Here is a 27,822-nt window from a genome sequence, read left to right as displayed (position 1 = left end):
TTTGATAAAACCATAAGAGATTCGCAGGTGTGGAGATACCTGAAATATATCATGAGTCGGTTGCGGTCGGCAGAGGCAAACTTTTTGAAAGCCATGGCGGATAAAGATTCTGAAGAAGACGAAGGGTGAGGTAGCTGGTACCCTGGGGCGAATAGGCTTTGAGGTTGGCTGGAAGAAGACGACGTTTAGTTTAGGTACGATTGACACAGGTTCAAGATAGCTCAGTTGCTCTGCATTGCTAGCTCGAATCAACATTTGTTCTGTGTCTGGGAATTTGAACACCATTAATCGTAATGATATTTGAAATCCTAGCCATGGCCAAAGATATTTGCACCACCATGAGACTCTGCTGGAATCTATACATACAAACAACGCCTATTTGCCTCATTCCCATACGCCAAGCTCCATAAAACAACCCCGAAGTTGGGAGTCAAGAAAACAATATTGCTACAATTGGATCATTGAGCCAACCATGGTCATTCGCTTTACTCATCGCTCATCCGAGTATCATCGCCTGCTTCTTCTTCTTCCTCTTCTTCTTCTTCAAGGACATCCTCCTCAACAGGCGGCGGCGGGAGAGTTTGCGCAAACTTCGGGTCGATGTTTGCGCGGTGCAGCGAGCGCTTGTAGACCTCCGCCTCATCGGGATCGCGGACGGTGACGTGGAACTGATCGATCTTCTCCTCTGGAGCCTGCGAAGCAGTGGGGGCAAGACCGGCCTGGGCGATGGTGCGAGCACGTTCTGGCTTCAGGCGCACCTTGCTGATAATAGGGTAGTAGTATGCGGCCTGTTGCTTGGTCTCCCCTTCACGCGGCTTGTGGAGAGTCAGGGCAATATCCTTTAATTTTTGATCGGTATTCAGAGTCTGCGCGCTGGTTGCAAAGGTACGTTCACGGTCGAAGCGGTGGTACTTCGCACCATCAGGGCCCTCGTTGGTGTAAAGGTCCTCATTATCGCGGTCTGGGTTGCTCAAGTCCATGCTGGCGTACACTTTCTTAACAGAATCTTGCTCCTCAGGCAGATGCAGATCGTAATCGAAGGGGATAGGGCCTGGATCGGGGTAGAGGTCGGGATTAGCCTTATGAAGAGCTTGCTTCGAGGCGTGCTCCTGGCAAATGCGCTCTTCTGGCGCTGATGGGTGAAGCAGAGCCACATCCATACGCTTGTCCCGCTTGCCAGCAATCGCAGAGACAGGCGCCTTGTCGAATTTGAATTGGACGAAACCGCCAGGGTCTGGGAAGCCGGAGAGATCAGGCATCAAAGGGAAGAACCCGACAGGCTTCAACTTCGGGTTGTCAGGGTGGACGGGACGCGCCCATGCATCAGTCTCCGCTTTTGTTGCTGGGAGGCCCCTGACTTGACTCTCCGTATCCTCGCCAATGTGCTTGCTCTGGGGATAAGCAATATCGAATCCTTTCTGAATGAACTTCTTGATGTGCTTAGGGTCTTCCACAGAGATCTTGCCCTTCTTTACTGCACGGTTCAATCCCTTTGTGGGGGCGCTTCCCGGACCAGCGGTGCGATCAACTGAAATGTGCTGGGTGCGACGAAGGAAGCTGACATTCGTGTTTCTCGGAGCAGGATTGCGAAGCTGATCGAGAGTCATCAAAAGCGGGAGGTCTGCGGGGTCCATAGGTTGGGGGTGCTCAGGCGCCATGATCGCTTCAGACTGATCAGTATTGGTCCAATTCTTGAATGTCAATTCATTGAGTGTCATCACATACCACTCTCATCTCCCAAGTGCAAGCCGGGAAGGCCGACTAGGTCAATGGGCATACCACCCTCGGCGTCGACATCAATGTTGGGCTCCTCTCGTCGCGCAAGATTGGAGGCAAAGCCCGGGGTGAGGAAACGGGTCAAACCCTCATGAGGAATGTCGAGTAGCTTTGGGGGCATATGTGGCGGAGGAAGGTCATTGCGATAGCGCAGGGACGCGATGTACTCCTGGTGAAAGCCGCTGGAGGACTTGTCCTCCCGAGACTTGGAAGACATTTCGCGGGATGTTCGGAGTGAGTAAAGGATTTAGAGAGGGCTTGCGCGCGCAAGTCTGTGGATGTGAGTCAGTACTCAAGTCGTAGCTGTGTGAAGCTTGGTGGGAGTAGACTTACTGGAGTTGTAGGTGTCGGTCGAAGGGAGGAAGAGAGCGAGGAGAGAACGCACGAGCTGCGAGAGAGACTGAGAACCCCAAGATCCGAAGCGACTGGAAGCTCAATGCTTGGGTGAAGGGTAGAAGTGACCAAACAGCTGCAAGACCACACGAACCGGCGAACATTCGGTAGCCAAATCGTCGACTTGATGCTTATTCTGCCATCCAAGGCCGCCTTCTACATTCAGAACTTCTCAATGTGGTCCGTGCTCAACTCTTTTGCTATCTGTTTGAAAGGCCTACATACGGAGTATACGATGTTGAGAAGGCAGCAGTAAACAAGCAAACCCTCGTTGAAATGAAAACGCCTTGTTCTCAGACATGGTTCACTGGAAACCGCGGTTGATGATATAAATTGACAAGTGCTTCTTATCTCCTTATGACCTATCCTGAACACCATTTGATAGAGAACCCTGCAAAGAGCCTAGACGAAACATAGAAAGAAACCATATTTAGAAATGCCTTTAGTAGGCCCACATGCACTTGTATGCCATCAAACGATGACCCAATCGGTCATATTCCAGTTGTCCGATCCAGCTGTCGTTGGTGCCACTTAATTTTCCAAAAATACTGGCACCCTTCCAGACAACCACTTGGGCATCGAGGTCTCGCGGTGGCACGCCGATCATGATCTCCTTCAAAAAACCAGGGCGAAGAGCTTTCAATCGTGCTTCAAGGAACGCATGCAGTTCGCTAGTGAGACTGCCACCTCCGACCACCATGATACCACCAATGAAGTCGCGCATCTTTTTCTCGTCTGAACGAGCAGCATGAGCGATGGAGGTCAAGATAGCATTGTCCAAGGGGAAAACAGGCAAGATGTCGTCACGATACTCGACAGCTGGACGAGCAGGCTGAGATGTCGGTGCAGTGACAGCCGGTGTACCGGCTCCGCCTGCTTGGGGTGTCCCCGCAGTTTCAGGTGCAGGGGACCCCGCAACAGAAGATCGAGGGGTGGCGTCTTGTTCCTGGATCCGGCCCAGCGCACTTGGCTGCTGAGGGCGACTGGGGGTTGCATGTACGTCGGATGTTGTGTTTTGCGACTCTCCGTTAACCTTGCCGTTAGAAGGAAGTGGGGGAGCCAGAGCAGTCATGATCTCGGACTGGGCTGCCGACGTGGGATCATTGGGTTGACCGTCGTATATATCGACGGACCTCTCGATCAACTTCCGTCGTCCTTCAAGCTTCTGAGAGTTGTCGAAGATGGTCGGCTCAAAGAAGCCCATGGGGGCCAGATGACCCTCGTCAAATACCTTGAAATTGTGCTTTTCGGTATCCTGGCCTGACACGCGAAGGTGCAAGTCGAATGCCTGCGGGGAGACTTTGGCCTCGTCCATAGTACAGATATTCTTCTTCAAGTCCTCAGCCAGCAGATAATCGTATCTGCGCCAGAGGTTGATATCTGCATATGGGAAATGGTCATGCAGCATCATCTTGATGAAGGTCTCGGTCACATCATTTCCGCCCATTTTCAGGTTCACCCGTGAGTTCTCGATGCACATACCTTCCTCGACGCAGCAGATCGATGTCTTCTGGGCGCCAATGTCGACAACACAGGCAGAGGTGAAGCCGGCACCAAAAGTAGCCGCCAGACTCTCTTGTATAAAGCATACTCGGGCAAACGAGAACTCCCGCATCAATATCTCTAGCACCTGCGTCACATAAGACTTCTCGTATAGATCCGGAATCACAAAGACACAGGAGTATTGGGGCCAGTCCTTTTTGCTTTTGAGACCCAGCTGCGTTTTAATCGCCTCTTCTAGAATCAAGGAGATGTCAAGGAACAACATCCGTTTGCTTGTGTAGTCCCTCTCATTGCACCATCCATTCTGAATAGGCCAGAAGAGCTTGTAACAAGGCTTCGAGGCATCCGGGACCCTCAAGGCTGGTTGCCCGATAATGTACTCTGGCGGAGGAGTCTCAAGCTCTGTCCATTCAACCCGCTCGGGGTCATTGTGTTCTGAGATAATCTCTGGTGTCTGCTTGCGGTTGAAGTTGATCACACCCTCTTTTGGGTTGGGCAACATACGTCGCTTGTTCGCCTTCATTCGGACCTTGAGCTCCGCGGACATCTTGGTGTATTGAGAGGACCACTGTTCTCCAATGAGCGACGTCCAGGCTACCTCTACGGGGGTATATGGAACTTACCTCTGGTCCAAAGACCCTCTCTGGGTCTTCGTCAGTGCCGTCATCCCGCTTGAACCTCTTCGGTTTCGGCTCTTCTCGGTCATCACTTTCGTTGGTACTTGATATCCTTGCGATCACCATCGGCATGGTCTTCGGTAACGCATCGCTTGAGAGGCCGATTCGCAAATTTTGGCTGCCAACATGAATGACAATGACTTTCGAGCCGGCGGTCTCGGTGCTAGTCTCCTCCTCCTCCTCATCGTCCTCGTTGGCATCGGCGTCGGCTTCTGCTTCTGCCTCTGCGTCCGCTTCTTCGTTCGACTTGTCCATTGCACGAGCGCGATCGCGGTCTTTGGCGCTCTTGGTCATCTTGATCCTCGCCTCTTCGTTTGCTAGTCGGAACGCGAGGTACTGATCGTCCCTCTTGAGGTAATCACTAGAAAGGACAGGACGCAATTAGCACTGCCTCCGATGAAGAAATGTCAAAGACTTACGTATAGTAGTTCTTCTGGTTGATTGCGGCAACTTGCGGCCAGCTTGAGAGGTCCATATTGTTGTCTGTTCGCTCCAGGCCTAGTAACTTGATGTTAGATACTCTGTTGTCCAGTGATTGCCATGTCAGGAACAGGATGAACATACCCTCATCGCGAAGGGCCTTGCCCGACTTCTTGCCCACCATGATGCGCGAATCGGTAGCGGCGGTTGTCCGGCTCGGTCGGGATCAATTGAGGTTGGGGTGCGACGGAATCCAGGGAGGAGAGAGCGCGCAACCTGGTGCGGGTTGTCTCCGAACTATGCGCTCAATGAGTTAGGATGTGGCCCCTCGATGAAGTTCAATTATGACGAGTGTAACCGTCGAATCTAGCAAGTTGGACGAGAAAGGGACGCTAGGGACAATGAAAAGGAGATACTTTTGTCGGGAAGTGCGAGGTCCATCGTGAATAGCGGCGCCATTCATTTGCATCTCCGATTGACCGCCCGCACGGACAGGCAGATCGCCAACGACCCAAGGCGGTTGCCACTAAAAGCACTTATCCTCGCGCTTCTTACTTTACTCTGATACTCATTCATTTCCCTCGCAGTCACCCACTTCTCTTGTCCATAGACACTTGAGCTATTTGTCCATTTGACGGCAGCATCCCTCATCGCAGCCCGCCAAACGCCACCGCATCGACACTCAGCCAGCTCCGTGCTCGCCGCCAAACACCAGCGCTTTGCAAATCAAAGAACACCGCAACGGTTCATACACAATCATGGGAGGGTCTTTGTCGCGTCTATGGTCCCTGGTCTGGACGAAGAAGGAGATTCGAATTCTCATTCTCGGTCTCGTATGTCAACCTCTGACTGGCGCGGGGGAGTGAATCCACTGCGGGCACTCATTGTCAGTTGCGTGAATGAAAGACTGATCAGGCTTCTTGGCCATAGGACAACGCTGGAAAGACAACCCTTCTCTACAGACTCAAGGTAAGATACTGGTAGAATTCTCAGGGTCGCGTACTGAGCGACACGCTGGCTTGAGTGCTAATCTGTTACGATTAGATCGGCGAAGTCGTTACAACCATCCCAACTATTGGATTCAACGTCGAGTCGGTGACATATCGCAATTTGAACTTGAACGTCTGGGTATGTCGCTCCAATAACTACATATGAGCTCGTATACGGTGCTAATGGCCCTTGTCTCAGGATCTCGGTGGTCAAACGTCAATTCGCCCCTACTGGCGGTGTTACTACGCGAACACTGCTGCCGTCATCTTCGTCATCGACTCCACAGATATTGAACGATTGGGAACTGCAGCGGATGAGCTTGCAGCGATGCTGAACGAAGATGAGCTTCGGGACGCAGCGCTGTTGGTGTTCGCCAACAAGCAGGATCAGCCAGGGGCAAAGGGCGCTGGTGAGATCTCGGAGGCATTGAAATTGGGTGAGCTCCGGGACCGGAACTGGAGTATTGTGGCTTGCTCTGCCATTGACGGCAAGGGTATCAACGAAGGCATGGACTGGTTGGTGGTATGTTTCCCCGGTTCTCCCCTCGTTTCTTAAAGGGCTCCCAGGGATTATCCTCACAAACTAGATGTCGATCATATACTGACACAGAGATTCGTATAGCAAACCATCCAGGCCGAAAACGCATGAAGCCCTCCTTTGTTCTCGGGCTATAGATTTTGTTTGATCTTTGATATACCTTGCCCTCCAAGTTGCTCACGCGGTTTGGAGGCCGTTCTGCTGCATTCGGGGGTGCTATGCCACTTCTTCTCTTCGGCTCTGCTAAGACCAGCAGGGCCCTTGTCTTATATTGCTACATGATTTTGGGTTGTGAGCGCCTTACGGCGGTTAGGATAATCGTTTAATACAACTGCTGTCAAGGCTTGACGGGGATACGGTGGGGTTTTCCTACTGTATATGTTTCATATCAATCTATCTCTCGCCCCGGAATGAGTAAAAACAAAATAGCAATGGCTTGTTGATTACAGCCCTTGGCAGTGGCTGGCCGAGTATTCGGCTATCACGCCCTCATAGATAAGCGTCATGTAACCCCCGCATCTACAAGATGTTAATCGCCCTGCACCCCTCAGTCCTGTGCATACTCCGTCCTTTCCTCTCGCCAATCCTTCTAGAAGAGATAATCTATCTACTCTTCATAGAGCTGTGGATTGATCCATTGACTATCGAGTCTCTAACGCAAAGACCATGGCTATTCCATCAACCCAAACCGCAGCAGCCATCCCGCCCCCAGGGCCTACCGGATCATTAAATATACAGATTAGCAAGACACACCCAATTCCCAAACCAACCGACGGGGAGGTTCTTGTCAAACTCGAGTTCTCCGGAGTCTGCCATAGCGATGTTCACAGCATCCGAGGCGACACTCCTATGCTGACCGATGTCGCTGGCCACGAGGGCGTGGGCAAGGTTGTTGCAGGTGAGGGGTCTCAAAGACGAGTCTAAGACTAAGACTCGGAATCTTTTTGGTCTACAAGAAATTGATGTCTTTCATTCACATCAATTAGTTGGACCAGGTTTAGATGAGAAGCAGTGGATTGGTCAAAGAGTGGGTATTAGGTGAGTATCAAGCCCATTGGTGCTATGTAGGATTGGTACTGAATTTTGCTATCAGATGGCTATACAGCTCTTGCTTGGAGTGCGAGATCTGTGCTATCAACCATACCTCATGTCCCTATCAAAAGAATGCTGGAGCGGTACGTACTTATTCCGCTATTGGAGTGTTGTCGAGACTGGCTCTACGAGACTACTTTTATGTCACACTAACTCTTGTCTCGTTCTAATTTTCTGCATTACTAGAACGTCCCAGGAACTTTCCAGCGTAAGCTTTGGCCTTCATCATTCTCAATTGAATCGTGGACGATGACCAATCGAATTAGAATATCTCGTTAGCCCGGCCATCCATGCAACTAAGATCCCGCCAGGGCTGTCTCCAGATACTGCGGCTCCTCTACTATGTGGTAATGTTAAATTGATGGCTCATCTCTGGGTTCGTTTCCCCTAACATGTTGCAGCTGGTATTGCAATGTACTCCTCGATCAAGAAGACCAAAGCACGCCCTGGTGACTCAATCGTCATTCTGGGTGCAGGAGGCGGGCTAGGACATATGTATGTTCTGGATTTCGACTATCGCCTTGTTCCTGTGGCTTATATTACCTGTTTCTAGGGGTGTCCAAATCGCTGCTAAGAAAGGTCTCAAGGTTCTTGCCATTGACAAGTAGGCTATATACCCGCACCAATAGTTGACAGATACTGACAGGAACCAGGGGTGAGAAGAAGAGAAAGCTCTGTCTAGAACTAGGAGCTACAGAGTTCTTGGACTTCACCGAAATTGATATCGTCGAAGCTGTCAAGGCCTCTACATCGGGTTTCGGCGCACATGCCGTTATATGCACGGCCAACGGAGAAAAAGCATACGAGCAGAGCATGCAAATGCTGCGTCGCCTCGGCACTCTTGTGTGTGTCGGTATCCCAAATGTTCCTTTCAAGCTACCAGTCACCCCGCTGGATATGATTGTTCAAGGTATGTCACAAAATTGGTCATAGTTCTCGTCCTGTACATTGTTTCATGCCTCGTTCTCATTATCTGACTGCAGGTCTCACCATTGTTGGAAACTCTGCTGGCAGTGCGACGGAGATGGACGAGCTGATGGAAATGGCGGTAGCTGGGGACATCAAGGCATGCATTGAGGTCTTTGATCTTGCTGATATTCTGGACGTACTGAAACGCCTCGAGAATTCGGAGATCGAGGGACGAGTGGTCTTGAAGATCCCTGAGTAGACCCTGCACATATATGCAGCCTTTGGAACGTTTTCACGGTCCGGTTTTTCCGAGCCATGAATGATGGCCGATCACCGGATGATCACTTCAGCGGGAAGCTGGTGTGGGTGGTCGAGGCCATACTATGTATTCAAAGCCGTGCCGCAATCAGATTGCGATATAGTAATCAGATGTTCGGCTCCTTAAACTCAGTCACTTTCATGTATCCCCCAAGTTTCCTTGAGTTGATGCTGCAGTGCATGTGTGGGCCACCCGTGTAGCCGGTCAGTGCGTGACAAGACTTGAATCAGCATATTCTGTTCAACTGAGTCTTTAAAACGATCGCCACCTTGAAAACTTTCAGTCAGTCCAAGATCTGGCATACAGAAATTGGGTAAGGCAGTCACTCACATTGATGGAGGGCCATACAACCTGTGACCATTGCTGGGGGTACGGAGCTGTTTGACAATGCCACTCCGCACATTGTCCAGACACTCTTCCGAATTTGATCCTATGGCTATCAATTAGTGACTATTCTTGACGTCCACATATGCCCTTCAATCAGTTGAGTATACGCTTACATCTGATTCCCTCGCAAGACGTCTCCTCAGGGGTCCAACAGTCGGGAGGCCAGGGTCGTGCACAAATAGCAAGATCCTCGCCAATTCATTGTATTGGTAGCCAATAGCTAGTTATAAGAGCATTAGATTTGATTTAAAATATTCGGCTTTTGGATAAGCATCAAAAAGTTCTCTCCGGGGACTTACCATGCCAAGGAGAACTAAACCGAATATCAGGGAAGGTAGTTCCGACCTCCACCTCATCACTGCCTATGAAGTATGGGTCAAATGACGGGGGTCGACTGTCAATCCAATGCTGGTTTTGTTCTTGCAGGTCAGCGTGCACTCCCGTGGAACGCGCGCCCGTGCCAAATGAAAATAACAAGACATCTGCACAGTGTGCGATAGCTTGGTTTGCCCAGAGACAGTCCCCGTCGTTAGGACCGAGTGCCGTGAAAAGCGAATGAAGGGAGCTCAAATCCACATCGGGAGCTTGTTGTAGACTAAGCGCGTTATAAATTTCTTGACGTAACCCACTCCAGTAGACTGCTTGTCTCAGGCTTGGAGTTGTTGTCATCGAAGGTGGAGGACCTTTAATGAAAGCCCTGGTCCCGAAGGAATGGCCACGAAGATCAGAACCTGCCAGGGGGCTGCAATCGCCGTCAACACAGATGTTCTGATAAAACTGTGAGGGGATGGGTACTGACCGTCAAACTCTTCCAGCAGACGGAGAATTACAGTGGCTGCCAAAAGATCGTTGTCCATAGTGACCTCCTGGTCGTTCAGAGCCGGAATTAGAGTCTCTAGACATTCTTGGTAATACTGAGCCGATACAAAAGCATCGTAACCGGTAGTACAACTCAGCTGTCGTGCTGACAGCGCCATAATAGCATTGAACAATGTCTCGCAATACCGGGCACGATAGGGAATGTGGACGGCAAAATGCCGCTGGTGATCTGTACAGTCAAACTGGTAGAGCACAGTCAGATTTCTCCTCTCAAAGGCGCAAGATCAGTTTCTGTCATTAAAGGATTCGCTCACAAATGTCGATGTTCGATCCACGAAATGTTTCAACAGAAAGGCCTCCTCGGGATCCCTCAGAGGCCACGATCGCAGCCTACGAGGTGCTTCTGGGCCTTCATCAACCCGATGATGTCCTGGGCTGTGATTTTCATTTGCATGATTAAGGTGGGTTAGGGTGTCGATATTGTGTGCAGTCGATAGAAATGTCGGTGTATCAGGACTGGGAGTCGGTGGATGATCACCCAAAACTATGCCGTCATCCAAAGGCTGGGTCTCAATGGAAGAATCGACTGTATCATCTAACTCCCCATTGCCAGATTCTAGCACAAAATCCACTGCAATTAAGATGGCAAATTAGACAATCATCTGAGAATGGGGTACAAGGAATTCCAACCTCGAGGTGGCGGCTTAACCCAAACCTGATTACCCGGGAACCGAGTGCGTGATCCTCGTCCCCTATCCTGGCGAAATCGAGTCTGTCGTTGACCTCGCAGACAACTTCGTCCCGTACGTGTGCATCGGCCACATTGGGGAAGTTTGCCATCGCCTTCAGTAACAGTTAGAAATGTCCTGTACACACAAACCCTGGAGCCGAGGGCCTCTCACATTTGTGGTGTAGCAGACGACACGGATCACTAGATGTGCAGATCCATTAGCAGCGCTCAGACATAGCTATGTTAGGACAATCTCTGACCATGATTTGATTTCCTTTGCCTTGGTCATGGCTGGGCGGTTGAGACGTTGAAGTTGGAGTGCGGAAAAGTGCTGTGGAACCAGCGAGTCCTTGAGGCCTTCCCGCCCAGGTGTGGGGAAGGCCTACTGTAGCCATACCGGAGTCTCCCCGACGAGGGGATATAACTCAAAAATAGGCGGCTCTGAATAATAAGGTTACTAAGTCCCCTGGCACTCTCTGGGACCAACTAATTGATGGTCTTACAGATCTGGAGGTTTCTGAACTTCCAGCCTAGGTACGCTGAATTATGAATCGTCGCTTCTCTTGACATTTATTCAGACGGGAATGGCTGACGTCAATTTGATTCTCCTGCAAAACTCCAAATCTATTACCTCGCGATCTTTATCTTCTTGGGTACGCCTCGAATTTCTCAGGAATGATCACCTAGAAGATTCCAGCTCCACCTGGCTATGTTTAATTCATACAATCCGCTTTCTCTTCTAATCGTACCAAATTCATCACGGGCAAATCTTTGAGTGACTCTCCGCTGGCTTCTGCGCAGCTCCCGAACCCAAGCGCGGTAGGCGTTTAGCTACCCAAACCGAATCCCAAATGCTAGTAGAGGAGACGAAAATCTGATCCACCTCTTCCAGACTGCGGCCAGCGGTTTCGGGAATCAAAAAGTACACAAGTACCACCATGATGGCATTCAATCCAGCAAAAATGATGAAAAAGCGCCATGCAATAGCATTGAACGCAATTGGCGTGATTTCAGCGATCAGAATATTCAAGGCCCAGAAGGTGCCGACACTGATGCCGTTGATAGTGGCACGCATCTTCAATGGTGCGATCTCTCCAACATACAAGAAGGACACTCCTCCGAAACCAACAATGAAAGTGAAGTGGTATAGAAAGATGAATACCACCGCAATATGCATTGCGATCTTGTTGGTCGGCTGAGATCCTAGGCCGGCTACAAGAGCCATGCATATGGCATTGCCTGCGGCACCAGCTAGCATCAAGCCTCGTCGACCAAAAGCTTCCACTGTGAAGATGCACACTGTGCCGCCAACGAGACTGACGAGCTGGTATGAAGCTGCTAGAACTCTGGAGGTCACGGAGTCGAGCCCAAGGTATTGTTCGAATATAGTGTTGGCTAACACGCAAACAAGAAGATTAGAGAGTACAGTTTCACAGGCCAAATAGAGAACATACTGAAGAACGTGATGACATTTATACCAGTCAGTTGCAGGAACAACATGACACTGGCGGCAAGCATCGCTCGGTGGAAAACTCGCTGTGGCCCCATTTGGAAGATTTGCACAAGAGACCCTTCACCAGAAAGCTTGAGGGAGAGTTGAATAGCCTCGATTTCGGCATCTATCTTGGAATCGTCGGGCTTGACATCCTCCAAGGCGGCTAGAATCTCGCGAGCCTCTGTAGCACGATGTTGTTGTATCAGCCAGCGAGGCGACTCTGGCATAAACGAAACGGCACCAATAATAGTGATTGAAAACAGGACTTGGAAAGCAAACGGGAACCGCCACCCCACGCTCCCAGGAGCAAAAGACATCCCAAGGTCCAAAAACAGACTAAGCGATGTACCCAATCCAGCAAAAAGACCAGTTGTCGCCACATGTGCTCCTCGCTTTTGAGGTGACGATATCTCAGACTGCAAAATTGGTGCTGTAGCGACTAAACCACCACATCCAAGTCCAAGGATCAGACGAGCAATGATGAGATGGATAAACCCGAAAGCACTCGCCATCAAGATTGCTCCAACCATCTGCATAAAGGCTGCCACAAGGATGACCCGCCGACGACCCAAGAGGTCGCCGAAACCAATGCACGAAAGGGCACCAAATAAGCCACCAACAGCATACAGTGCAACGATGGTGCCCTGAACTGTGGACTTTTGAGCCTTCTCAGCAACGCTAGAAGAATTGGTCACGTTAATTTCATGGAATTGCTCTTCAAAGCTATCCAAAGTCAACACTCCGCCCAGTAATGACTGGTTGTAACCAAATGAGACGATGGAAGGCATCATCACTCCCAACAGGGCCGCGACATTGAGGCGGTTGCCTCGAAGGCCCAGAAATGGGGGCATAGAGCGCAGAAGTATGATGGAATCTGAAACAAGATGCACGGACAAGCTTATTAACTTTTGATAAATGAGAGGCTAATTGACGCCTCAGATGCTAAAACGAAGGAAGTTTACTTTTGAAAGTTTCAACCTCCTAGCTAGGGGTGCTTTGATGGGATAGGCATCCTTTTTCCCCGTCATTGTTGTCGTTACACCAACATTCCATTCGAGCAATGCTTGGTCTGACCTCATCTAGAGGGACTGCCCCACTGCTCTATCGTTCTATGATAGCAAATTTCATCGGGCGTCCGTCAAGATCAACGAAATTTCTGAAGAAAACCCGAAAAGCCATGGCGGAAATTTAGCTTAGTCTCTACGAAATTGAACGACTGGAGTTATGAGAGCCTCAGATAAACATTAACACATGTCTACGCCCACACTAAATGTGTCAGGTTTTGCCGTGTTCGCCTCTGAGGTGATCTCTTTACTTATACTACACAAAGCTCGTTTTATACTCATAACATCAGAAGATTTCGCACACTTGCTGCTTGGACTGTAAGGTCAGGAAAGAGAACTCAAATGATCGCTGGAACGGTCACTTTGAAGAAAACAAAAATGTCATAAAAGATATTTCAGATTCGAGGCTGTCTTCGAAAGATCCAAGCTTCTTCTAGATACCTGTATATCTCCCAGAAAAAGTCAGATATGGAAGTTTAGCTCGCAAGGCCTCCCCGCATCAATACTAATGCACGGACGCGGTTGATCAACCAGTCGCGCGCAGAATTACTATTTTGAATCACATTCAGGAAAGAACAGCGGCGCCGCCATCGAAAAAAACCCCCCGTTCAAGCCCAACGAGGCAGTTTCCACCGGCAAATACCCTTCATCAACCCACCAACAATCGGACAACCGCCAAGTGCCTGAGCCTGGAGATACTACTCCGTACTACCCCAGAAATAACTCCCCGCTAGGAAATCCGGAGATCTCCAGCGGACGGATAATCAGCGAAATACGCATGTATATAAACCTCACAGGAAGAATGTCTGCATGGATCGAAATAGCCCAGTTCTTCCCAGAGCATCGAAATTGAAACATTATGCTGTCACTCAAGCAGAAAAAACATATACAGCCACCGCCGGGTACTGATCCGCTTCAAAGATGGGAGGGAAGTACGACTTATCTCTACGCGGTCACTGTTTTCGTGTCCTTGGTGCGTTCTTGTTTGGATATGATCAGGGCGTGACGGGTGTTATTGTTGCGGATCGGAGATGGATTGATTTGATGCATCCTAGGAACTCTTGTGAGTATTGCTGATCTGGGGAGTGGATGAGTTGTTACTGATTGATTGAATGTAGGGGTTACTGGTACTGTTGTGTCCCTGTATGATGTCAGATGTTTCATCGGAGCCATGTCTCTTGGATACCTTGCGGATCCAATACGTCGCCGATCTATCACCACCCGCAATCCGAGGCCGAATCGTCGCCATCGAGCAAATGATCCTATGCCTCGGAGAACTAGTTGCCTTCTGGATAAACTATGGCTTCAACTTCCTCGAGACCAAAGATTGGTGGCGTATCCCACTAGCCATTCAAATCGTACCCGCCATGATTCCGGGCATAGGATGTTGGTTCTGGGTTCCACCCAGTCCACGTTGGCTCGCTAGCCAGGATCGACACGAATGTGCGCGGGAGGTTCTCATTCGGCTTCATGGATCTGAGGCTGTAGAGCTCGAGATGCAGAAGATAATGAATTCTATCGAGTTTGAGCATACAGTCAGCGAGGCTACGTGGGGTGCTATGTTTACTATGCCCGTGTTGCGCGTGACATTGCTGGGAATGACGGTTCAAATTTTCCAACAAATTACCGGTACCAACTCGATTTTGTATTACACGGTAAGTACTTACTATCATTTATACAGCAGCTCGATACTGACAACAGCAGCCATCCCTGTTCGAGCGCGGGGGAATCAAAGATCCACGCACCGCCAACCTAGCCACCGGCGGCGTAGGCGTCGTTCTCTTCGTCTTCTCCTGGATCCCAATCTTCTACTTCGACCGCCTCGGCCGCAAAACCTGGCTACAATCGGCACCGTCGGCATGATGGGGGCTATGATGGGAATCACAGTATTACAATGGCATGCTGAGCACCACCTGGGCGACAGTGCCAATTACACAATCATCATATTCCCGTACTTATTCTACGTGTTCTTCAACATCAGCTGGGGCGTGGGATCGTGGACGTATGCAGCTGAGATATTCCCGGTCTCGATGCGAGCTAAGGGTAATGCTTTGACGACTGCTTCGCTCTGAGCAGCGTGCTATATTGTGGCGCAGGCGAGTCCTCCTATCGCTGATGCTATCGGCTGGGGCTTGTATATTATTTACTCTGGTGTCTGTGTCTTGGCGTTTTTCTTTGTTCGATATGCAATGGGTATGTGGACTGTCTCGCCTGATTTTCTTATAAAACGGGAAGCTAACAGAGTGTTACAGTTGAAACCCGGGGTCGCACGCTGGAAGAAATGTCGAGGCTGTTTGGTATTGAGAGTCAACTGGCGGAGCGCAGTGGCATCCAGCCGAGTGCAGCGAGCGAACAAGGCGTCGATCGAGGAGCATGTAGAGGATGTAGGACCTTCGGGTCAATGATGGTCCATGCCAAGGCGTGCGTGAGGCTTTACATCTACCAGGAGTCAAGGGTTCTAGTTGAGAATAGGTCAGACTTGCAGGCCTTTGCCAATCGATTGATAGAGGAGGTAATAGTCCTCAAATTAACATATCAACATGAATATCCATATCATGAAATTCAGAATTCCAACCGTTTCAACTCCGTAAGATCAACTCAACCGCCCCACAAAGTCCAGTTTTTCCAAGAGCTCCCTACGAAATGTGCATGGAGGGCACACCATCCAAGAAACCCGGCGGGAAACCCTGCCGTCTCCCAAACCGACTCTTCTCCCTCTGACCACAAGTTTGGGAAGATCTCAGCCTATTGTAGAATAATATATGACAGCGGGGTTGAGTGTGCTAATCCAGACCATATGCACTGTTTACGAAACATGGAGTGCTCTTCCTACTATGGATTGGTTACTACTACCTTGTTAACTATGTACGATGCTTGGAGGGGCAATCCTAATGATCCCACTTTAACAATTTTCGTGCCATCGGGGATGTGGCCGAGAAGTAACAACCCAAGGCCAGAGATGCGGTGACCAGTATGGCCAATTAGCCATGCAATAGTACGTGTACTACTTGTAGTACTGCGTAGTCCATGCAGGAACCAGGGCCGAGGCGACTCAGGCAAGGCCGGAAATGCAGACCGCCAGTTTGGAGCCCCGCGAGGGGCCGATAAGTGAACGAATAGTGGGATCACGATTGGCAGATAAGTATGTATGTGCCCCTCCTTGATGAGATCGGTGTCAGCACGGATCACCTGCTGGGTCGAGTCCGAGGGGGGTCAAAACGGTCACTCTGGTAAACTGCGTAGTCTCCTAGAAACAAGGAAAATGATTCTCATCATGGCATATTGCATACCTGTTGATGAAAACGTAGGATCCAGAATAGGGGGGTTAATAAGGAGGTACCTGGCCAAAGACTGGAACCATTACGCGAGCCCAGGTACCCGAGAAACTCTGGCCGGAAGCGGAGCAAAACCATCATCCATTGGCCCCAACAAAATGACCACTGGAGCAGCATTGCGAGTCTTGGAAGCCCTCGACTGGCCCGGTAGTTTATGAATGTCCACTTTTCTAATGCTCCATAAAGCATGATCATTAGGCGAGGTCAAGATGGACGGCTTGTGTCAATGGAGCAGTTGTAGGCACCGGATGGCAGTCGCCCGCAAGTTGCAACTCAAGTCGGCTCAAAGAAGCTAGTGCCCAACGACCAAGCTGGTCTTGGAAGTCCATCGAAGATCCTCACAAGTCGGAACTTCCTAATTGGTCCGTATCGATTGTTGACCGAGAGAGAGAAAAAACCAGACAACAATAATGTGGACATTGGGAAGTCCGAAGCACACAGAAAAAAAAGGGGGAGGGGTGAAATGGAGGAGAACCCCGGAGACCAGCGGAGCTCACGTGTGGGCCGTCTCCCCCGTTGGCAGTGCCCACTACCGAGTTCCAACTATTTAATAAACCAGGCCTCAGCCCACTTTCTTTCCGCAGTCAACACTCTTCATTCCTCACGCTACCAACACCACGTTTTTTCGGTTCGTATAAGCCTTGTCAGTAGGTTCGATCACTTCTCCTCGAGACAGTGATCACATACAACCGTCAAAATTTTCGCCACGCAGCTTAACTCGTATGTCTTTTCCCCTCGCCCTCGCCGGCATCGAAGTCCCCCTTCGAAGTTCACCGAATGCAGTTGCTAACCTCCTCCTTCCAGGCGGCACCACCCGTTCAACGGCCGACGCACTTCCAACCGTGGAGGGGCATCGGATTACGCATTATACTTGCAGTAGATCCATTCTGAGCACATCCAGTTCACTCTTCTTAAATTTCCCATCACCACCAACACCCTTGTGAACGCAATGGCTCCCCACGCAAGCTCGGATGTTGCCAATGGCACCGTGAACGGGTCGGCTCGCCAGGAGGCTTCCCCTCTTTTCACCGTCCAGTCGCCCAACGTTGTCTACACTGACAACGAGATCAAGTCTCAGTATGCCTATCAGACTACTGAGATCACCCGCACTGCGGACAACAAGTTGGTTGCCACTCCCAAGGCTACCAACTACCACTTCAAGGTCGAGCGCAAGGTCGGCAAGGTCGGTATGATGCTGGTCGGCTGGGGTGGTAACAACGGTTCCACCGTCACCGCTGGTATCATTGCCAACCGCCGTGGTCTCTCCTGGGAGACCCGTGAGGGTCAGCAGCAGTCCAACTACTACGGCTCGATCGTCATGAGCTCCACTGTCAAGCTTGGCACTGATGCCAAGACTGGCGAGGAGATCAACATTCCCTTCCGTGACCTGCTTCCCATGGTCCACCCCAACGACCTTGTCATTGGCGGTTGGGATATCAGCAGCCTCGACCTGGCTGCCTCTATGGACCGTGCCCAGGTTCTGGAGCCCAGCCTCAAGGCTATGGTCCGCAAGGAGATGGCCGAGATGAAGCCTCTGCCTTCCATCTACTACCCGGACTTCATCGCCGCCAACCAGGAGGACCGTGCCGACAACGTCCTCGAGGGTACCAAGGCCAGCTGGGCTCACGTTGAGCAGATCCAGAAGGACATTCGCGACTTCAAGGCTCAGAACGGCCTGGACAAGGTCATTGTCATGTGGACCGCCAACACTGAGCGCTACGCCGATATCCTTCCCGGTGTCAACGACACTGCCGACAACCTGATCAACTCGATCAAGAACGGCCACGAGGAGGTTGCTCCCTCCACCGTGTTTGCCATTGCCTCCATCCTGGAGAACGCCCCCTTCATCAACGGCTCCCCCCAGAACACCTTCGTTCCCGGTGCTCTGCAGTTCGCCGAGCAGCGTGGCGCCTTCATTGGCGGTGACGACTTCAAGTCCGGCCAGACCAAGATGAAGTCCGCTCTCGTGGACTTCCTCATCAACGCCGGTATCAAGCTCACCTCCATTGCCAGCTACAACCACCTGGGTAACAACGATGGCAAGAACCTGAGCTCGCAGAAGCAGTTCCGCTCCAAGGAGATCTCCAAGTCCAACGTCGTCGATGACATGGTTGCTGCCAACCACATCCTCTACGAGAAGGACGAGCACCCCGACCACACCGTTGTCATCAAGTACATGCCTGCCGTCGGTGACAATAAGCGTGCTCTGGATGAGTATTACGCCGAGATCTTCATGGGTGGCCACCAGACCATCAGCTTGTTCAACATCTGCGAGGACTCTCTGCTGGCCTCCCCCTGATCATCGATCTGGTTGTCCTTGCTGAGATGATGACCCGTGTCAGCTGGAAGGCTGATAGCGAGGGTGCCGAGTACAAGGGCTTCCACAGCGTGCTGAGCGTGCTCAGCTACATGCTCAAGGCTCCTTTGACTCCTCCCGGTACTCCCGTCGTCAATGCTCTCGGCAAGCAGCGCTCTGCTTTGATTAATATCTTCCGTGCTTGCGTTGGTCTCCAGCCCGAGTCGGAGATGACCCTCGAGCACAAGCTGCTGTAAATCGGAAGAAGCACTTTGTGATTCTTCTGGTTTAGCTTGACTAATATCCTAACTAAAGTCTGTCGTTAACTCAATGCAAACTGAAATTGGTATTCTCATACACAAATGTCTTTCGCCTTGGAGCTACTGTAATCGTAATCTAGATGATGGTAGAACTACCACCCCGGGAAACAATCCCGTTCCCAGAGTATAAGGTGAGCGAGCTAGTCACCTCGTCGCCCTCTGGGAGTGAGCAGCTCCCTGGGCAACTTGATCGCTCACCCCAATGCTCAGACTGATCAGCCCATTCAATCTCATTTTACCTCTCCGTCCCATCCTAGGTCCTGGACGCTAACCATACTGCTTGATGCTTTATTAATTATTTACACCACATTCTAGCAATTTAACAAGTCTTAACCCATTTTTAGTTCAAGCCTCAACAGCCAAAAGTATCGTCTCAACAACCTCATCCGGCATCGTCACCATAGGACTATGTCCACTCTTGCACCTCCGGGTCGTAATTTTCCCCTCCGCGTACGTCACAAAAAGTTCCTGAAGCCCAATCGGAAGCGACCTATCTTGCTCACAGAGCAAGTATACAGCTGGGATATCCTTATGCGCGGCATAGCTCAGAGCACCCGAGAAAGATGCCTCAGATTGTGGCTTCATTTTCTCGGCCCATGCTGTTGGGGATTCGTTTTGAGGGAAATCGTGGTAGAATTTTTCGATCGCGGTTGGTTTGTCGTAGAGGATTTGTCCGTCCTGGGGACTGTTAGCTTGGATACAATACATTCACGTTTCGAGTAGGGGGTAAACCAGACCTGTTTAGTCAAGAAAGACGGCCATTCTGCATCACCAGCCACACTCATCACGCTCATCCCTTCTTTAATAAGATACGCCGACACGTAAACAAGCGCAATGATTCCACCTGGTTCACCGTTCGCCTGGCGTATCTCCCAAGATAGATCCTTAGCGCTCTCTGTCCCAGGAATCCCACCGTACGAATGCATGACGAGGATAATTCGTTGACCATCCTCCGCCAGTTTCGAGGTTACTTTGTGAATAGCGATAGCGTCATCTGTCATGGACGAGATACCCCCCACGGATGGTAGGTTGACGGTTGCGGTGGGAAATCCCTTGTTCGTGAGGATGGAAATGACTGGCTTGTAGTAGTCGCAGGTATGCCATGCGCCTGGGACGAATACGATGGTTGGTAAGGTCATTGTTGGAGATAGATGGGACTAAGTGAGATATAAGAGAGGGCCTGGTCGTAGTAATGTTTTTCAGTCTTGATGGGATAATCTCACTTTTATACCTCAAGAATATTGGAAGTCGTAGGATTTTGCTAATGTAACTTTGCTAAGAGGTGGTGCTCCAGATCCCGCAATCTTGGTGATTACCATATCTCTTCCCAAAAATTGTGGAATCCCTAAGCTATGTCGGGAAGTTGCAAGTTCAGCTTGTGGCGATACAAATACCGACTATTGTATGAATAGCGTATATCTCACCTCAGCACAAGTATCGCCCCATGGTTAAGGTTAATTTAGGTAATCTGACTAATTCATAGGTAATCGAGGCGCTAGGTACCTACTACGGCGGAGGGAAAGGGGAGAATAAAGTTCATTTAGTAAAGGAAGTGGGCGAGTCAGTGAAGTTGATACCATGGAAGCCTTGGTCCTTTCAACGAGTTCCTGGCTTCCTATGTATCTGTTAGAACTTCGGCCCAAAAGTTATCTTTGTGATACTAAGCGCATAATTAGAATAGCTCATTTGGGTAACCACGAGTAGCCACCACTAAGAAAGCTCTCTAGTTCGTATACTAACTACTCCTCCTTGGTATATCCCAACTCCGAATACGCATTCAAAGCCAACTGCCCACCCAAATGGGCATACAAAACATTCCCCCCCCTCAATCTCCCCGTTCCGAATCAAATCCATCATCCCCGCAAAACTCTTCCCCTCATACACAGGATCCGTAATAAACGCCTCCATCTTCGCCGCATACTCAATCGCCTCCCAAGTCTTCCGATCCGGAACCCCATAAATGCCCCCATGATACCGATCATCCAGAACCACATCTTCATCCGAAATATCCTCCTCCTTCAATCCAATCTTGCTCGCAGTATTGCGCGCAATACGCAGAACCTGCGCACGAGTTGCCTCAACCGTCGCCGAGGCATCAATCCCGATAATCTTGCGCTTGGGATCTTCCGGGTATAACTTTTCGAGTAACTTGAATCCAGCAATCATTCCCGCAAAAGTCGACCCGGTCACGGCACAAACAAGAACCGTATTAAAGAAAACCCCCATTTCTTGTTCTTGCTGTCGAACTTCAAACGCCCACCTCGCAAACCCCAATCCACCAAGCGGATGATCTGACGCCCCCGCCGGAATATAATAAGGCTTCCCGCCCTCAGCCTCAACCTGTTCAACAACAGCCTTCACAGTCCCCTTATGCTCAATCCCAAATCCCGACGGATCAAGTCTAACATCCGCACCCATAAGTCTCGACAATTGAATATTGCCCACAACATCATACCCCTTATCTGTCCAGTCAACCCAATGTTCCTGGACAAGTTTCGCCTTGAGACCACTTCGCGCCGCGACGGCCGCGACTTGCCGGGTGTGGTTGCTTTGCACGCCGCCGATGGAAACGAGGGTGTCACAGTTTTGGGCCAGCGCGTCCGCCAGCAGGTACTCTAGTTTCCGGGTTTTGTTGCCCCCGTAGGCGTAGGCGGAATTGAGGTCGTCGCGTTTGGCGTAGATGGTTACATGGGGGTGGGGGTTGTTGGTGGCGAGATCGGCGGTTATGCGGGGGAGGGTGTGGATGGGGGAGGGGCCTAGGAGGAGGGGGGTTCGGGGGATGGTGGAGAAGGGGGGTGGAAGGGGGAGAGGGTCGGTAGTGTCGGAGGGAGTGATGGTCATGTTGGTGGAAGGTATAGTTGATATTTTGTGGAGAAGTGAGGTGATGGTAAGAGTAGGACTTTTGATATAGTCTTGGTTGTAGGAGAGTAGAGAGTCCTGGGATTATAGATATCCAAGGATAATAGAGAAATTGACTTGGAGAATGTGAGATACTGAAATTTGGTCAAATTGGAGTAGACAAGAAGAACCAAGACACATTTTATATCCCTAACCCCCCCCCTCTATCTCCTCCATCTCTAAACCTCACGGCCATCGTCCGTCGATAGATATCCACATCCACGACCACAACATGCAGGACGTGTAACACGACATGCAGCCCCCGCTCCCCCCTCTATCCAGTATGGATTATAGGTAGATCCGCCGTCAAGATCACCCTATTAGATACATACCCAGCCCTCGCTCTGTATCCAGTACCTAGTACCTAGTACCTACCCCAATACCAGCCCACTATCAGCCCAGCCCATCCCACCTCTACAAAGCCAAGTAGCAAGGTTGGTTTAGTATGTACAGAGTTGCAGTATTTCCCGAACTTATCCCGAAATCGGCAACCGTGCTTATCGCATCAACTGCGGAGAAAGTGGGGAATCCTTAGGTGCGGACATTGGCCGCTAGCAGATGACTGGGTTCTAATTCGTCTGTCCCCTGTACTTATCGGGTGACGATCATGTCGTATCTGTGTTTGAGGCCGATTGTAAGCGATTTGGAGGGGTGTTGATCTTGATAGAGAGTAGGTTGAGCGTCGGAGTTGGATGTTTGCTCCGCGGTTATCATGGATTGGGGTACTGGGGCAGGGGTACTGGTACTATACTGTAGGCTGGAGGTTAGTTGCAAGCGGTTAGGTCAATTGAACCCCTTCGATGACCTTACACATGCGAGAGAGTACAGTGGACGGCGGGAAGGTTGACTGACTGACTTAAGACGCAATTCGGTGTGTTATGCTGTCCACAAGGTATCTTAGGGTGAGGACCTTGCTAACCTTCAGTGCCTACTACTAAACCAGTCCACAGCCCAGTTGATTCAGTTTATTTAGTCTGACGAACTGGCAATTCTACAAAAATTACACCTATGTCAATACAAAACAACCCGGTTCATCATAACAAAAGGAATTCATATTTCGCATTTAACCTTTTAGGAATCATCGACTTATATATCACATATCACAACAAGTCTATTTCATATCAACGACGCAACGAACGCAGTCTCCGGCCTTCATCTGCTCAAAGGCAGTGTTGATGGCGGTCAGAGGCTCACGGTGGGTGATGAACTCGTCCACCTTGAGGTTACCGTTCAGGTAGTCGTCCACCAGACCGGGGAGTTGGGTGCGACCCTTGATACCACCGAAGGCACAGCCCTTCCACACACGACCGGTGACCAATTGGAATGCTAGAAAGCAAAGGATTAGCAAGGAAACTCGGGGGAAGAGACTACTACCGGGTTCAAACTTACGACGAGTGGAAATCTCCTGGCCAGCGGCAGCAACACCAATGACAATACTCTCACCCCAACCCTTGTGGCAAGCCTCGAGAGCAGCACGCATAACACCAACATTACCAGTGCAATCAAAGGTGTAGTCACAGCCACCATCCGTCATCTCAATCAAGTGCTCCTGAATAGTCTTACCCTGGAGCTTGGTAGGGTTGACGAAGTGGGTAGCACCGAACTTGCGAGCCCAGGCCTCCTTACCATCATTCACATCGACAGCAATGATCATGCCAGCTTTGTTCTTGACAGCACCCTGCACAACGGACAGACCAACACAGCCAACGCCGAAGACAGCCACGTTGGAGCCCTCCTCTACCTTGGCGGTCTCGACGGCCGCACCGTAACCGGTGGTGATACCACAGCCCAGCAGACAGGCGCGGTCGGTGGCGATCTTGGGAGTCACGGCCACGACGGAAATGTCGGCGACGACGGTGTACTGGGAGAAGGTGGAGGTTCCCATGAAGTGGAGGATGTCCTTGCCGCGGGCCTTGAAGCGGGAGGTGCCGTCGGGCATGACACCCTTACCCTGGGTGGCGCGGATCTTGCCGCAGAGGTTGGTCTTGCCAGACTTGCAGAACTTGCACTCACGGCATTCGGGGGTGCTATATGATGATTAGCAGGGTGTTCAGGCTAGCGAAAGCTACGCAGATGCATAGCCAGACGGTGAGAATTGGAGAACGTACTAGAGAGCGATAACATAGTCACCGGGCTTGACGGAAGTCACACCCTCGCCGACAGACTCGACGATACCGGCACCCTCGTGACCCAAGACGATAGGGAAAGCACCCTCGGGGTCCTTACCGGACAGAGTGTAGGCATCTAGATAACCAGACATCAGTACATCATCTTCTCTGTATCTTTCTGCCTTTGCATTGTATTCTGTGCATGGCGGGGTCCATCGCGGGACTTACCGGTGTGGCAGACACCAGTGTGATGAATCTGAATGCGGACCTCGTGGGCCTTGGGGGGAGCAACCTCGACATCCTCGACGGAGAGAGGCTCGCCGGCAGCCCAGGCAATGGCAGCCTTAAAAGTAAAACAGTTCGATTAGATTTGATTCATAGAGAGTGGTGCTAGCTGGCGCAATTGATGGCGGCGTGTGTCGCGCGCGTGTAAAAGTGGCGCGCGGGGTTGTGCCAACGTCATTACACGCGGCGGGATCGGAATGGAATGGGCAGAGAGAGCTTTACCTTGCAAGTGATGGTCTAGCAAGCAATGTTAGTTCCATGATCAATCTTGTCCAAATAAAAAGTATCGCGGACATTGGGGGAGAGCTATGTACCTTTCCTACGGTGCTGGCCATGGTTGTGTGATGATGAAAGTAGAGTGTATCTCGTCCCACACAATACTCTAGAAGGCGGTGATGGGTGGTTAGTCAAGTGACGACGAGTGGAAGGTGGGGTTGGAGCTTGGAAGGGGGCAGAACAGAAAAGAGACTCACCAAGTTGAATTGATGCAAGAACGGGAAGAAAGGAAGAAAGTGGACGAGTGAAGGGTTTTGAAGGAAGCCCTTTTGCGAGGGGAGTGGAGCAAAAGAAAGCGCAATGAGGGGAGTGGGGGGAAATTGACTGAGGAGGTGGGCGGATTTCGACAAGGATATTAAGTATGGCCGTAGAGAAGAGGAGAGGAACTGAGATGAGGAGAGGCTCAGTGAGGGGCCCGTCTCCAACGGCTGGCTGGCCCGACTCGCCCGGTTCCTTTTCTTTCAATTGTGAATTGGATTCCACGGATGGTTCTATTTTGAGTTGGCTAATACTATTCTGTTGGGCTATCTTGATACTGCCTCTATCTTGAGATCTGCTCGAGCCTCGAGCTATCTACTAGTATCATAGCTATATCAAGCTATGGAGCTATCTACCGATGTCCTCGGAAAAGCATTATGTATGACACGGTCCGTCTCCGTCCCCACCCCAGACAAAAGGAGAATCATGAAGAAGACAGTAGATAAACAGTTTTTACAGACAACTCCATATTATAACTGATCAATTAACGATATCAGAGTCTACTCGATCTCACCCTCAAGTAAGCTAACGGTATAGTAGTAGTCTATAGTTATTTTAGACCCCGCATTAGAATGGAGAGATCTGATCATCTGACGAGGGGGGAAATCAGTCGAGCCGCCGGGAAACGGGACCGTACCCGGGCTTATCGCAAATTCTCCATCGCGGGCCCCCAAAACGGTAAAGGATTCCGGCGTTTGAAAAGTCCCAATACTGTGATGCTCGACCAATCACAATCTCTTATCATGGACTGGCAGCTGTCTCCCCAATTGATATCGAGACATCTCGGGCCTTGGATGAAGCTATCACTAATTCGGGTGACTGCCGCGGGCACCGTCATACTCTAGTACATCTAATATTCACGATCCTATGCAGACGAAGACACTCCTCTCGGCACATGGGACGATGCCGCTTTTATATTTCAAGATCAGAATGGATAGGGATGTTCATTCTCCCTATTACATCCCGTCCAAATCACTATGGTACATGAAGGGAACCGATTCCCCCGGCAATCCCTGAAACACAGATTACACGAGCATCGGTTTACCGGGGGAAGTTTCAATCGGTTCCCATAGAGGGGAGGTCCCCAGGCCGTTCAGGTGCTCAGATATCTCGGCCCTGACACTCGGCCCGGGCGAAATACAACTCTTCTTCCATCATCAATTCTCTCCTGTCTTGATCTCTGTTTCCTCAACATCAAGACACCCTCGGGACCCCGGCTATCAGATATTAGACGCTTATTTGCCGCCCAGCTGGCCGCTCTGCATCATAGCAGCGTTCTGCTCCTGGAATCGCTCGTTCAGGCGTTGGGAGCTCTTGAGGTGCTTGTCGACGCAGCGCATGATGCACTGCTCTTCGCGATTGATCAGGGACTTGGTGGTGAAATCGTTGACGCAGTCATCGAAGCAGCGCTGGACCATCTTGGAGTACATCTAGAAAGATGTATTAGATTTGAAATAGAATTCAAGTGGGAAGGTGCGAAGAGGCAATGAGCAAATGTGAGTTGACGAAGACGGGTTCGATATGAAGGCCCGAGATGGAGGAACGCCAGATGAGCCGGTTAGGTAGGGCTGGTGTTCAATGGGAAGGTATGTTCGGGGACAACCGTACAGTCATAAACTCCTTCAGCTGCTTGCGCTCCATGCGGGCAGCGAACTCGCGCTGCTCGTTTGCGTTGAGGCTATTATCAGTCGTTCGTTAGTATCGGAACTCGCCAGCGAGATTGGCATGCACTGATTAGCAGGCATGTCGATTGTGAGGACACGTACCCGTCCATTATGTGTGATAGTGTTTTGATTGAGATTGGTTGGTTGATAGAGTGGACGTCTGATGTAAAATAACAACCGGTTCGGCGAGGCGTGGAGCTCCGAAGCTGCTTCTCGGCGCAACTACGTTTGTCCGCGGACCGGGAGGATAGTCATGTGATGGAACTCGGGTTTGAGATTATGTTATATAGGTCACATGACTTGGAAGACATCCAGGTCATGTGATCCATCGTTTGCGGCGGAGGTGGAGTCCCGTGCAGAAGAATCCCCACAGTTGCTTGTAGAGAGAGGCAGTGATCAGCTCACGTTTCTGAAGCCAGACCGGTGAAGATAAAGATATCGTCTAGTTAGTTTCTCGAATGCCTTTTCATGATCAATTCTAATTATTTACTTTCGCATGTGAGACCACATTTTGAGCCTATCCATGAAGAAGCTCCTAACTTCTTGCGGGGTCCCAACCCTACAGAACGCCACTTTACATACTTCATCCATAGGTTTATTCAGCACCTGAGCATAAGAACAGATAATGAAGATGACGATACAAAGATATCTAATAGGAAAAGTACCTTTGAAAGATCCTTTTTCTTTAGTGCTGCTTTACCATTCTTGTCACCGTCGCTGCCGGGCCCGTCAGCCGAGGCGGTGCCTGAAAGGGCCCCCCCATTTTGTGCCCGTTGCTGGAACCGATGGAGCTGGTTCCTGGATCCGGCGGTCATTCGAGACCCCTAAGAACCCTCTCCCAAGAATGGCCCCGTCCAGACACTCGGTCCAGCCAACGGTCCCGGGAGATTCGAGTACTATTAATAAATTTGTAGCAGAATGAAATGATTCCTAATCCATGGATTTGTAGCCCTACTACTACTGACTAGCAGCTTTTTCTGACTCTTTGCAGGTCATGCTGGAAACGTTGAAAATTGGGAGTCTTACATGCCATGTCAGCCCTCTAGACTACTCAATGCTTTGTACTCCACAAGGGTCTTTTGTATACTTCCAGAACAAGTCTACGATACTCCAATAATGCATACTTGAAGACTTCTTTCTCCATACTCCATATTTTCGTACATTCCGTCATATTCGACTGCAGATGGAAGTTCCGACAGACTGGTTCAGAGGCGCGCGCATAGGGCTCTGTTTCATGTAGAGTCCATAGTCATAGACACAACTCTTTACTA

The 27,822-nt window shown here is 50.4% G+C and overlaps 13 protein-coding genes across 13 annotated transcripts; 6 read left to right on the top strand and 7 right to left on the bottom strand.

Annotated features, from left to right (window-relative positions):
- Positions 1 to 485: 485 nt before the first annotated feature.
- Positions 486 to 1,993, bottom strand: N7473_001252 (uncharacterized protein; the record flags this gene model as incomplete). Its single annotated transcript, XM_057147192.1, has 2 exons — positions 486 to 1,663; positions 1,726 to 1,993. 2 exons carry the CDS (start codon positions 1,991 to 1,993, stop codon positions 486 to 488), a joined length of 1,446 nt encoding a protein of 481 aa, XP_057015078.1.
- A 618-nt stretch (positions 1,994 to 2,611) lies between these two features.
- Positions 2,612 to 4,953, bottom strand: N7473_001251 (putative chromatin remodeling complex subunit (Arp8); the record flags this gene model as incomplete). Its single annotated transcript, XM_057147191.1, has 4 exons — positions 2,612 to 4,240; positions 4,296 to 4,710; positions 4,769 to 4,847; positions 4,914 to 4,953. 4 exons carry the CDS (start codon positions 4,951 to 4,953, stop codon positions 2,612 to 2,614), a joined length of 2,163 nt encoding a protein of 720 aa, XP_057015077.1.
- Positions 4,954 to 5,527: 574 nt separating this feature from the next.
- On the top strand, positions 5,528 to 6,407 carry N7473_001250 (ADP-ribosylation factor family protein; the record flags this gene model as incomplete). Its single annotated transcript, XM_057147190.1, has 5 exons — positions 5,528 to 5,602; positions 5,700 to 5,738; positions 5,814 to 5,897; positions 5,958 to 6,281; positions 6,381 to 6,407. 5 exons carry the CDS (start codon positions 5,528 to 5,530, stop codon positions 6,405 to 6,407), a joined length of 549 nt encoding a protein of 182 aa, XP_057015076.1.
- A 555-nt stretch (positions 6,408 to 6,962) lies between these two features.
- N7473_001249 (zinc-dependent alcohol dehydrogenase) lies at positions 6,963 to 8,556 on the top strand (the record flags this gene model as incomplete). The annotated part of the gene is made up of 9 exons (XM_057147189.1): positions 6,963 to 7,194; positions 7,283 to 7,334; positions 7,390 to 7,471; positions 7,575 to 7,596; positions 7,655 to 7,735; positions 7,790 to 7,883; positions 7,942 to 7,992; positions 8,042 to 8,298; positions 8,372 to 8,556. 9 exons carry the CDS (start codon positions 6,963 to 6,965, stop codon positions 8,554 to 8,556), a joined length of 1,056 nt encoding a protein of 351 aa, XP_057015075.1.
- Positions 8,557 to 11,309: 2,753 nt separating this feature from the next.
- N7473_001248 (sugar transporter) lies at positions 11,310 to 12,898 on the bottom strand (the record flags this gene model as incomplete). The annotated part of the gene is made up of 2 exons (XM_057147188.1): positions 11,310 to 11,947; positions 12,007 to 12,898. 2 exons carry the CDS (start codon positions 12,896 to 12,898, stop codon positions 11,310 to 11,312), a joined length of 1,530 nt encoding a protein of 509 aa, XP_057015074.1.
- Positions 12,899 to 14,367: 1,469 nt separating this feature from the next.
- Positions 14,368 to 15,608, top strand: N7473_001247 (uncharacterized protein; the record flags this gene model as incomplete). The annotated part of the gene is made up of 5 exons (XM_057147187.1): positions 14,368 to 14,766; positions 14,816 to 14,964; positions 15,036 to 15,135; positions 15,208 to 15,304; positions 15,364 to 15,608. Coding segments are annotated over 5 exons (990 nt in total), but the record flags the coding sequence as incomplete, so codon positions are not given.
- A 1,301-nt stretch (positions 15,609 to 16,909) lies between these two features.
- N7473_001246 (uncharacterized protein) lies at positions 16,910 to 17,326 on the top strand (the record flags this gene model as incomplete). The annotated part of the gene is made up of 3 exons (XM_057147186.1): positions 16,910 to 17,074; positions 17,159 to 17,166; positions 17,251 to 17,326. 3 exons carry the CDS (start codon positions 16,910 to 16,912, stop codon positions 17,324 to 17,326), a joined length of 249 nt encoding a protein of 82 aa, XP_057015072.1.
- Positions 17,327 to 17,395: 69 nt separating this feature from the next.
- N7473_001245 (inositol-3-phosphate synthase) lies at positions 17,396 to 18,745 on the top strand (the record flags this gene model as incomplete). The annotated part of the gene is made up of 1 exon (XM_057147185.1): positions 17,396 to 18,745. The coding sequence occupies one exon, from the start codon at positions 17,396 to 17,398 to the stop codon at positions 18,743 to 18,745; it is 1,350 nt and encodes a 449-aa protein (XP_057015071.1).
- Positions 18,746 to 18,771: 26 nt separating this feature from the next.
- Positions 18,772 to 18,999, top strand: N7473_001244 (Inositol-3-phosphate synthase; the record flags this gene model as incomplete). Its single annotated transcript, XM_057147184.1, has 1 exon — positions 18,772 to 18,999. One exon carries the CDS (start codon positions 18,772 to 18,774, stop codon positions 18,997 to 18,999), a length of 228 nt encoding a protein of 75 aa, XP_057015070.1.
- A 408-nt stretch (positions 19,000 to 19,407) lies between these two features.
- N7473_001243 (alpha/beta hydrolase) lies at positions 19,408 to 20,201 on the bottom strand (the record flags this gene model as incomplete). Its single annotated transcript, XM_057147183.1, has 2 exons — positions 19,408 to 19,740; positions 19,800 to 20,201. The coding sequence occupies 2 exons, from the start codon at positions 20,199 to 20,201 to the stop codon at positions 19,408 to 19,410; spliced, it is 735 nt and encodes a 244-aa protein (XP_057015069.1).
- A 600-nt stretch (positions 20,202 to 20,801) lies between these two features.
- N7473_001242 (putative 1-aminocyclopropane-1-carboxylate deaminase) lies at positions 20,802 to 21,903 on the bottom strand (the record flags this gene model as incomplete). Its single annotated transcript, XM_057147182.1, has 2 exons — positions 20,802 to 20,849; positions 20,872 to 21,903. 2 exons carry the CDS (start codon positions 21,901 to 21,903, stop codon positions 20,802 to 20,804), a joined length of 1,080 nt encoding a protein of 359 aa, XP_057015068.1.
- Positions 21,904 to 23,071: 1,168 nt separating this feature from the next.
- On the bottom strand, positions 23,072 to 24,688 carry N7473_001241 (bifunctional alcohol dehydrogenase/S-(hydroxymethyl)glutathione dehydrogenase; the record flags this gene model as incomplete). The annotated part of the gene is made up of 6 exons (XM_057147181.1): positions 23,072 to 23,286; positions 23,350 to 23,987; positions 24,069 to 24,204; positions 24,297 to 24,411; positions 24,576 to 24,590; positions 24,668 to 24,688. 6 exons carry the CDS (start codon positions 24,686 to 24,688, stop codon positions 23,072 to 23,074), a joined length of 1,140 nt encoding a protein of 379 aa, XP_057015067.1.
- A 1,049-nt stretch (positions 24,689 to 25,737) lies between these two features.
- tim9 (protein transporter TIM9) lies at positions 25,738 to 26,785 on the bottom strand. Its single transcript, XM_057147180.1, has 3 exons — positions 26,654 to 26,785; positions 26,496 to 26,565; positions 25,738 to 26,317 (listed from the first exon to the last, which is right to left on the bottom strand). Exons 1-3 carry the CDS (start codon positions 26,659 to 26,661, stop codon positions 26,123 to 26,125), a joined length of 273 nt encoding a protein of 90 aa, XP_057015066.1. The 5' UTR covers positions 26,662 to 26,785; the 3' UTR covers positions 25,738 to 26,122.
- Between the last annotated feature and the right edge of the window lie 1,037 nt (positions 26,786 to 27,822).

The sequence above is a fragment of the Penicillium subrubescens genome, assembly GCF_028828155.1.
Source record: "Penicillium subrubescens strain IBT 31985 chromosome Unknown utg000001l_segment0_segment0, whole genome shotgun sequence".
NCBI classification, from domain to species: Eukaryota; Fungi; Ascomycota; class Eurotiomycetes; order Eurotiales; family Aspergillaceae; genus Penicillium; species Penicillium subrubescens.
This window is presented reverse-complemented; position numbering and strand designations above follow the sequence as displayed.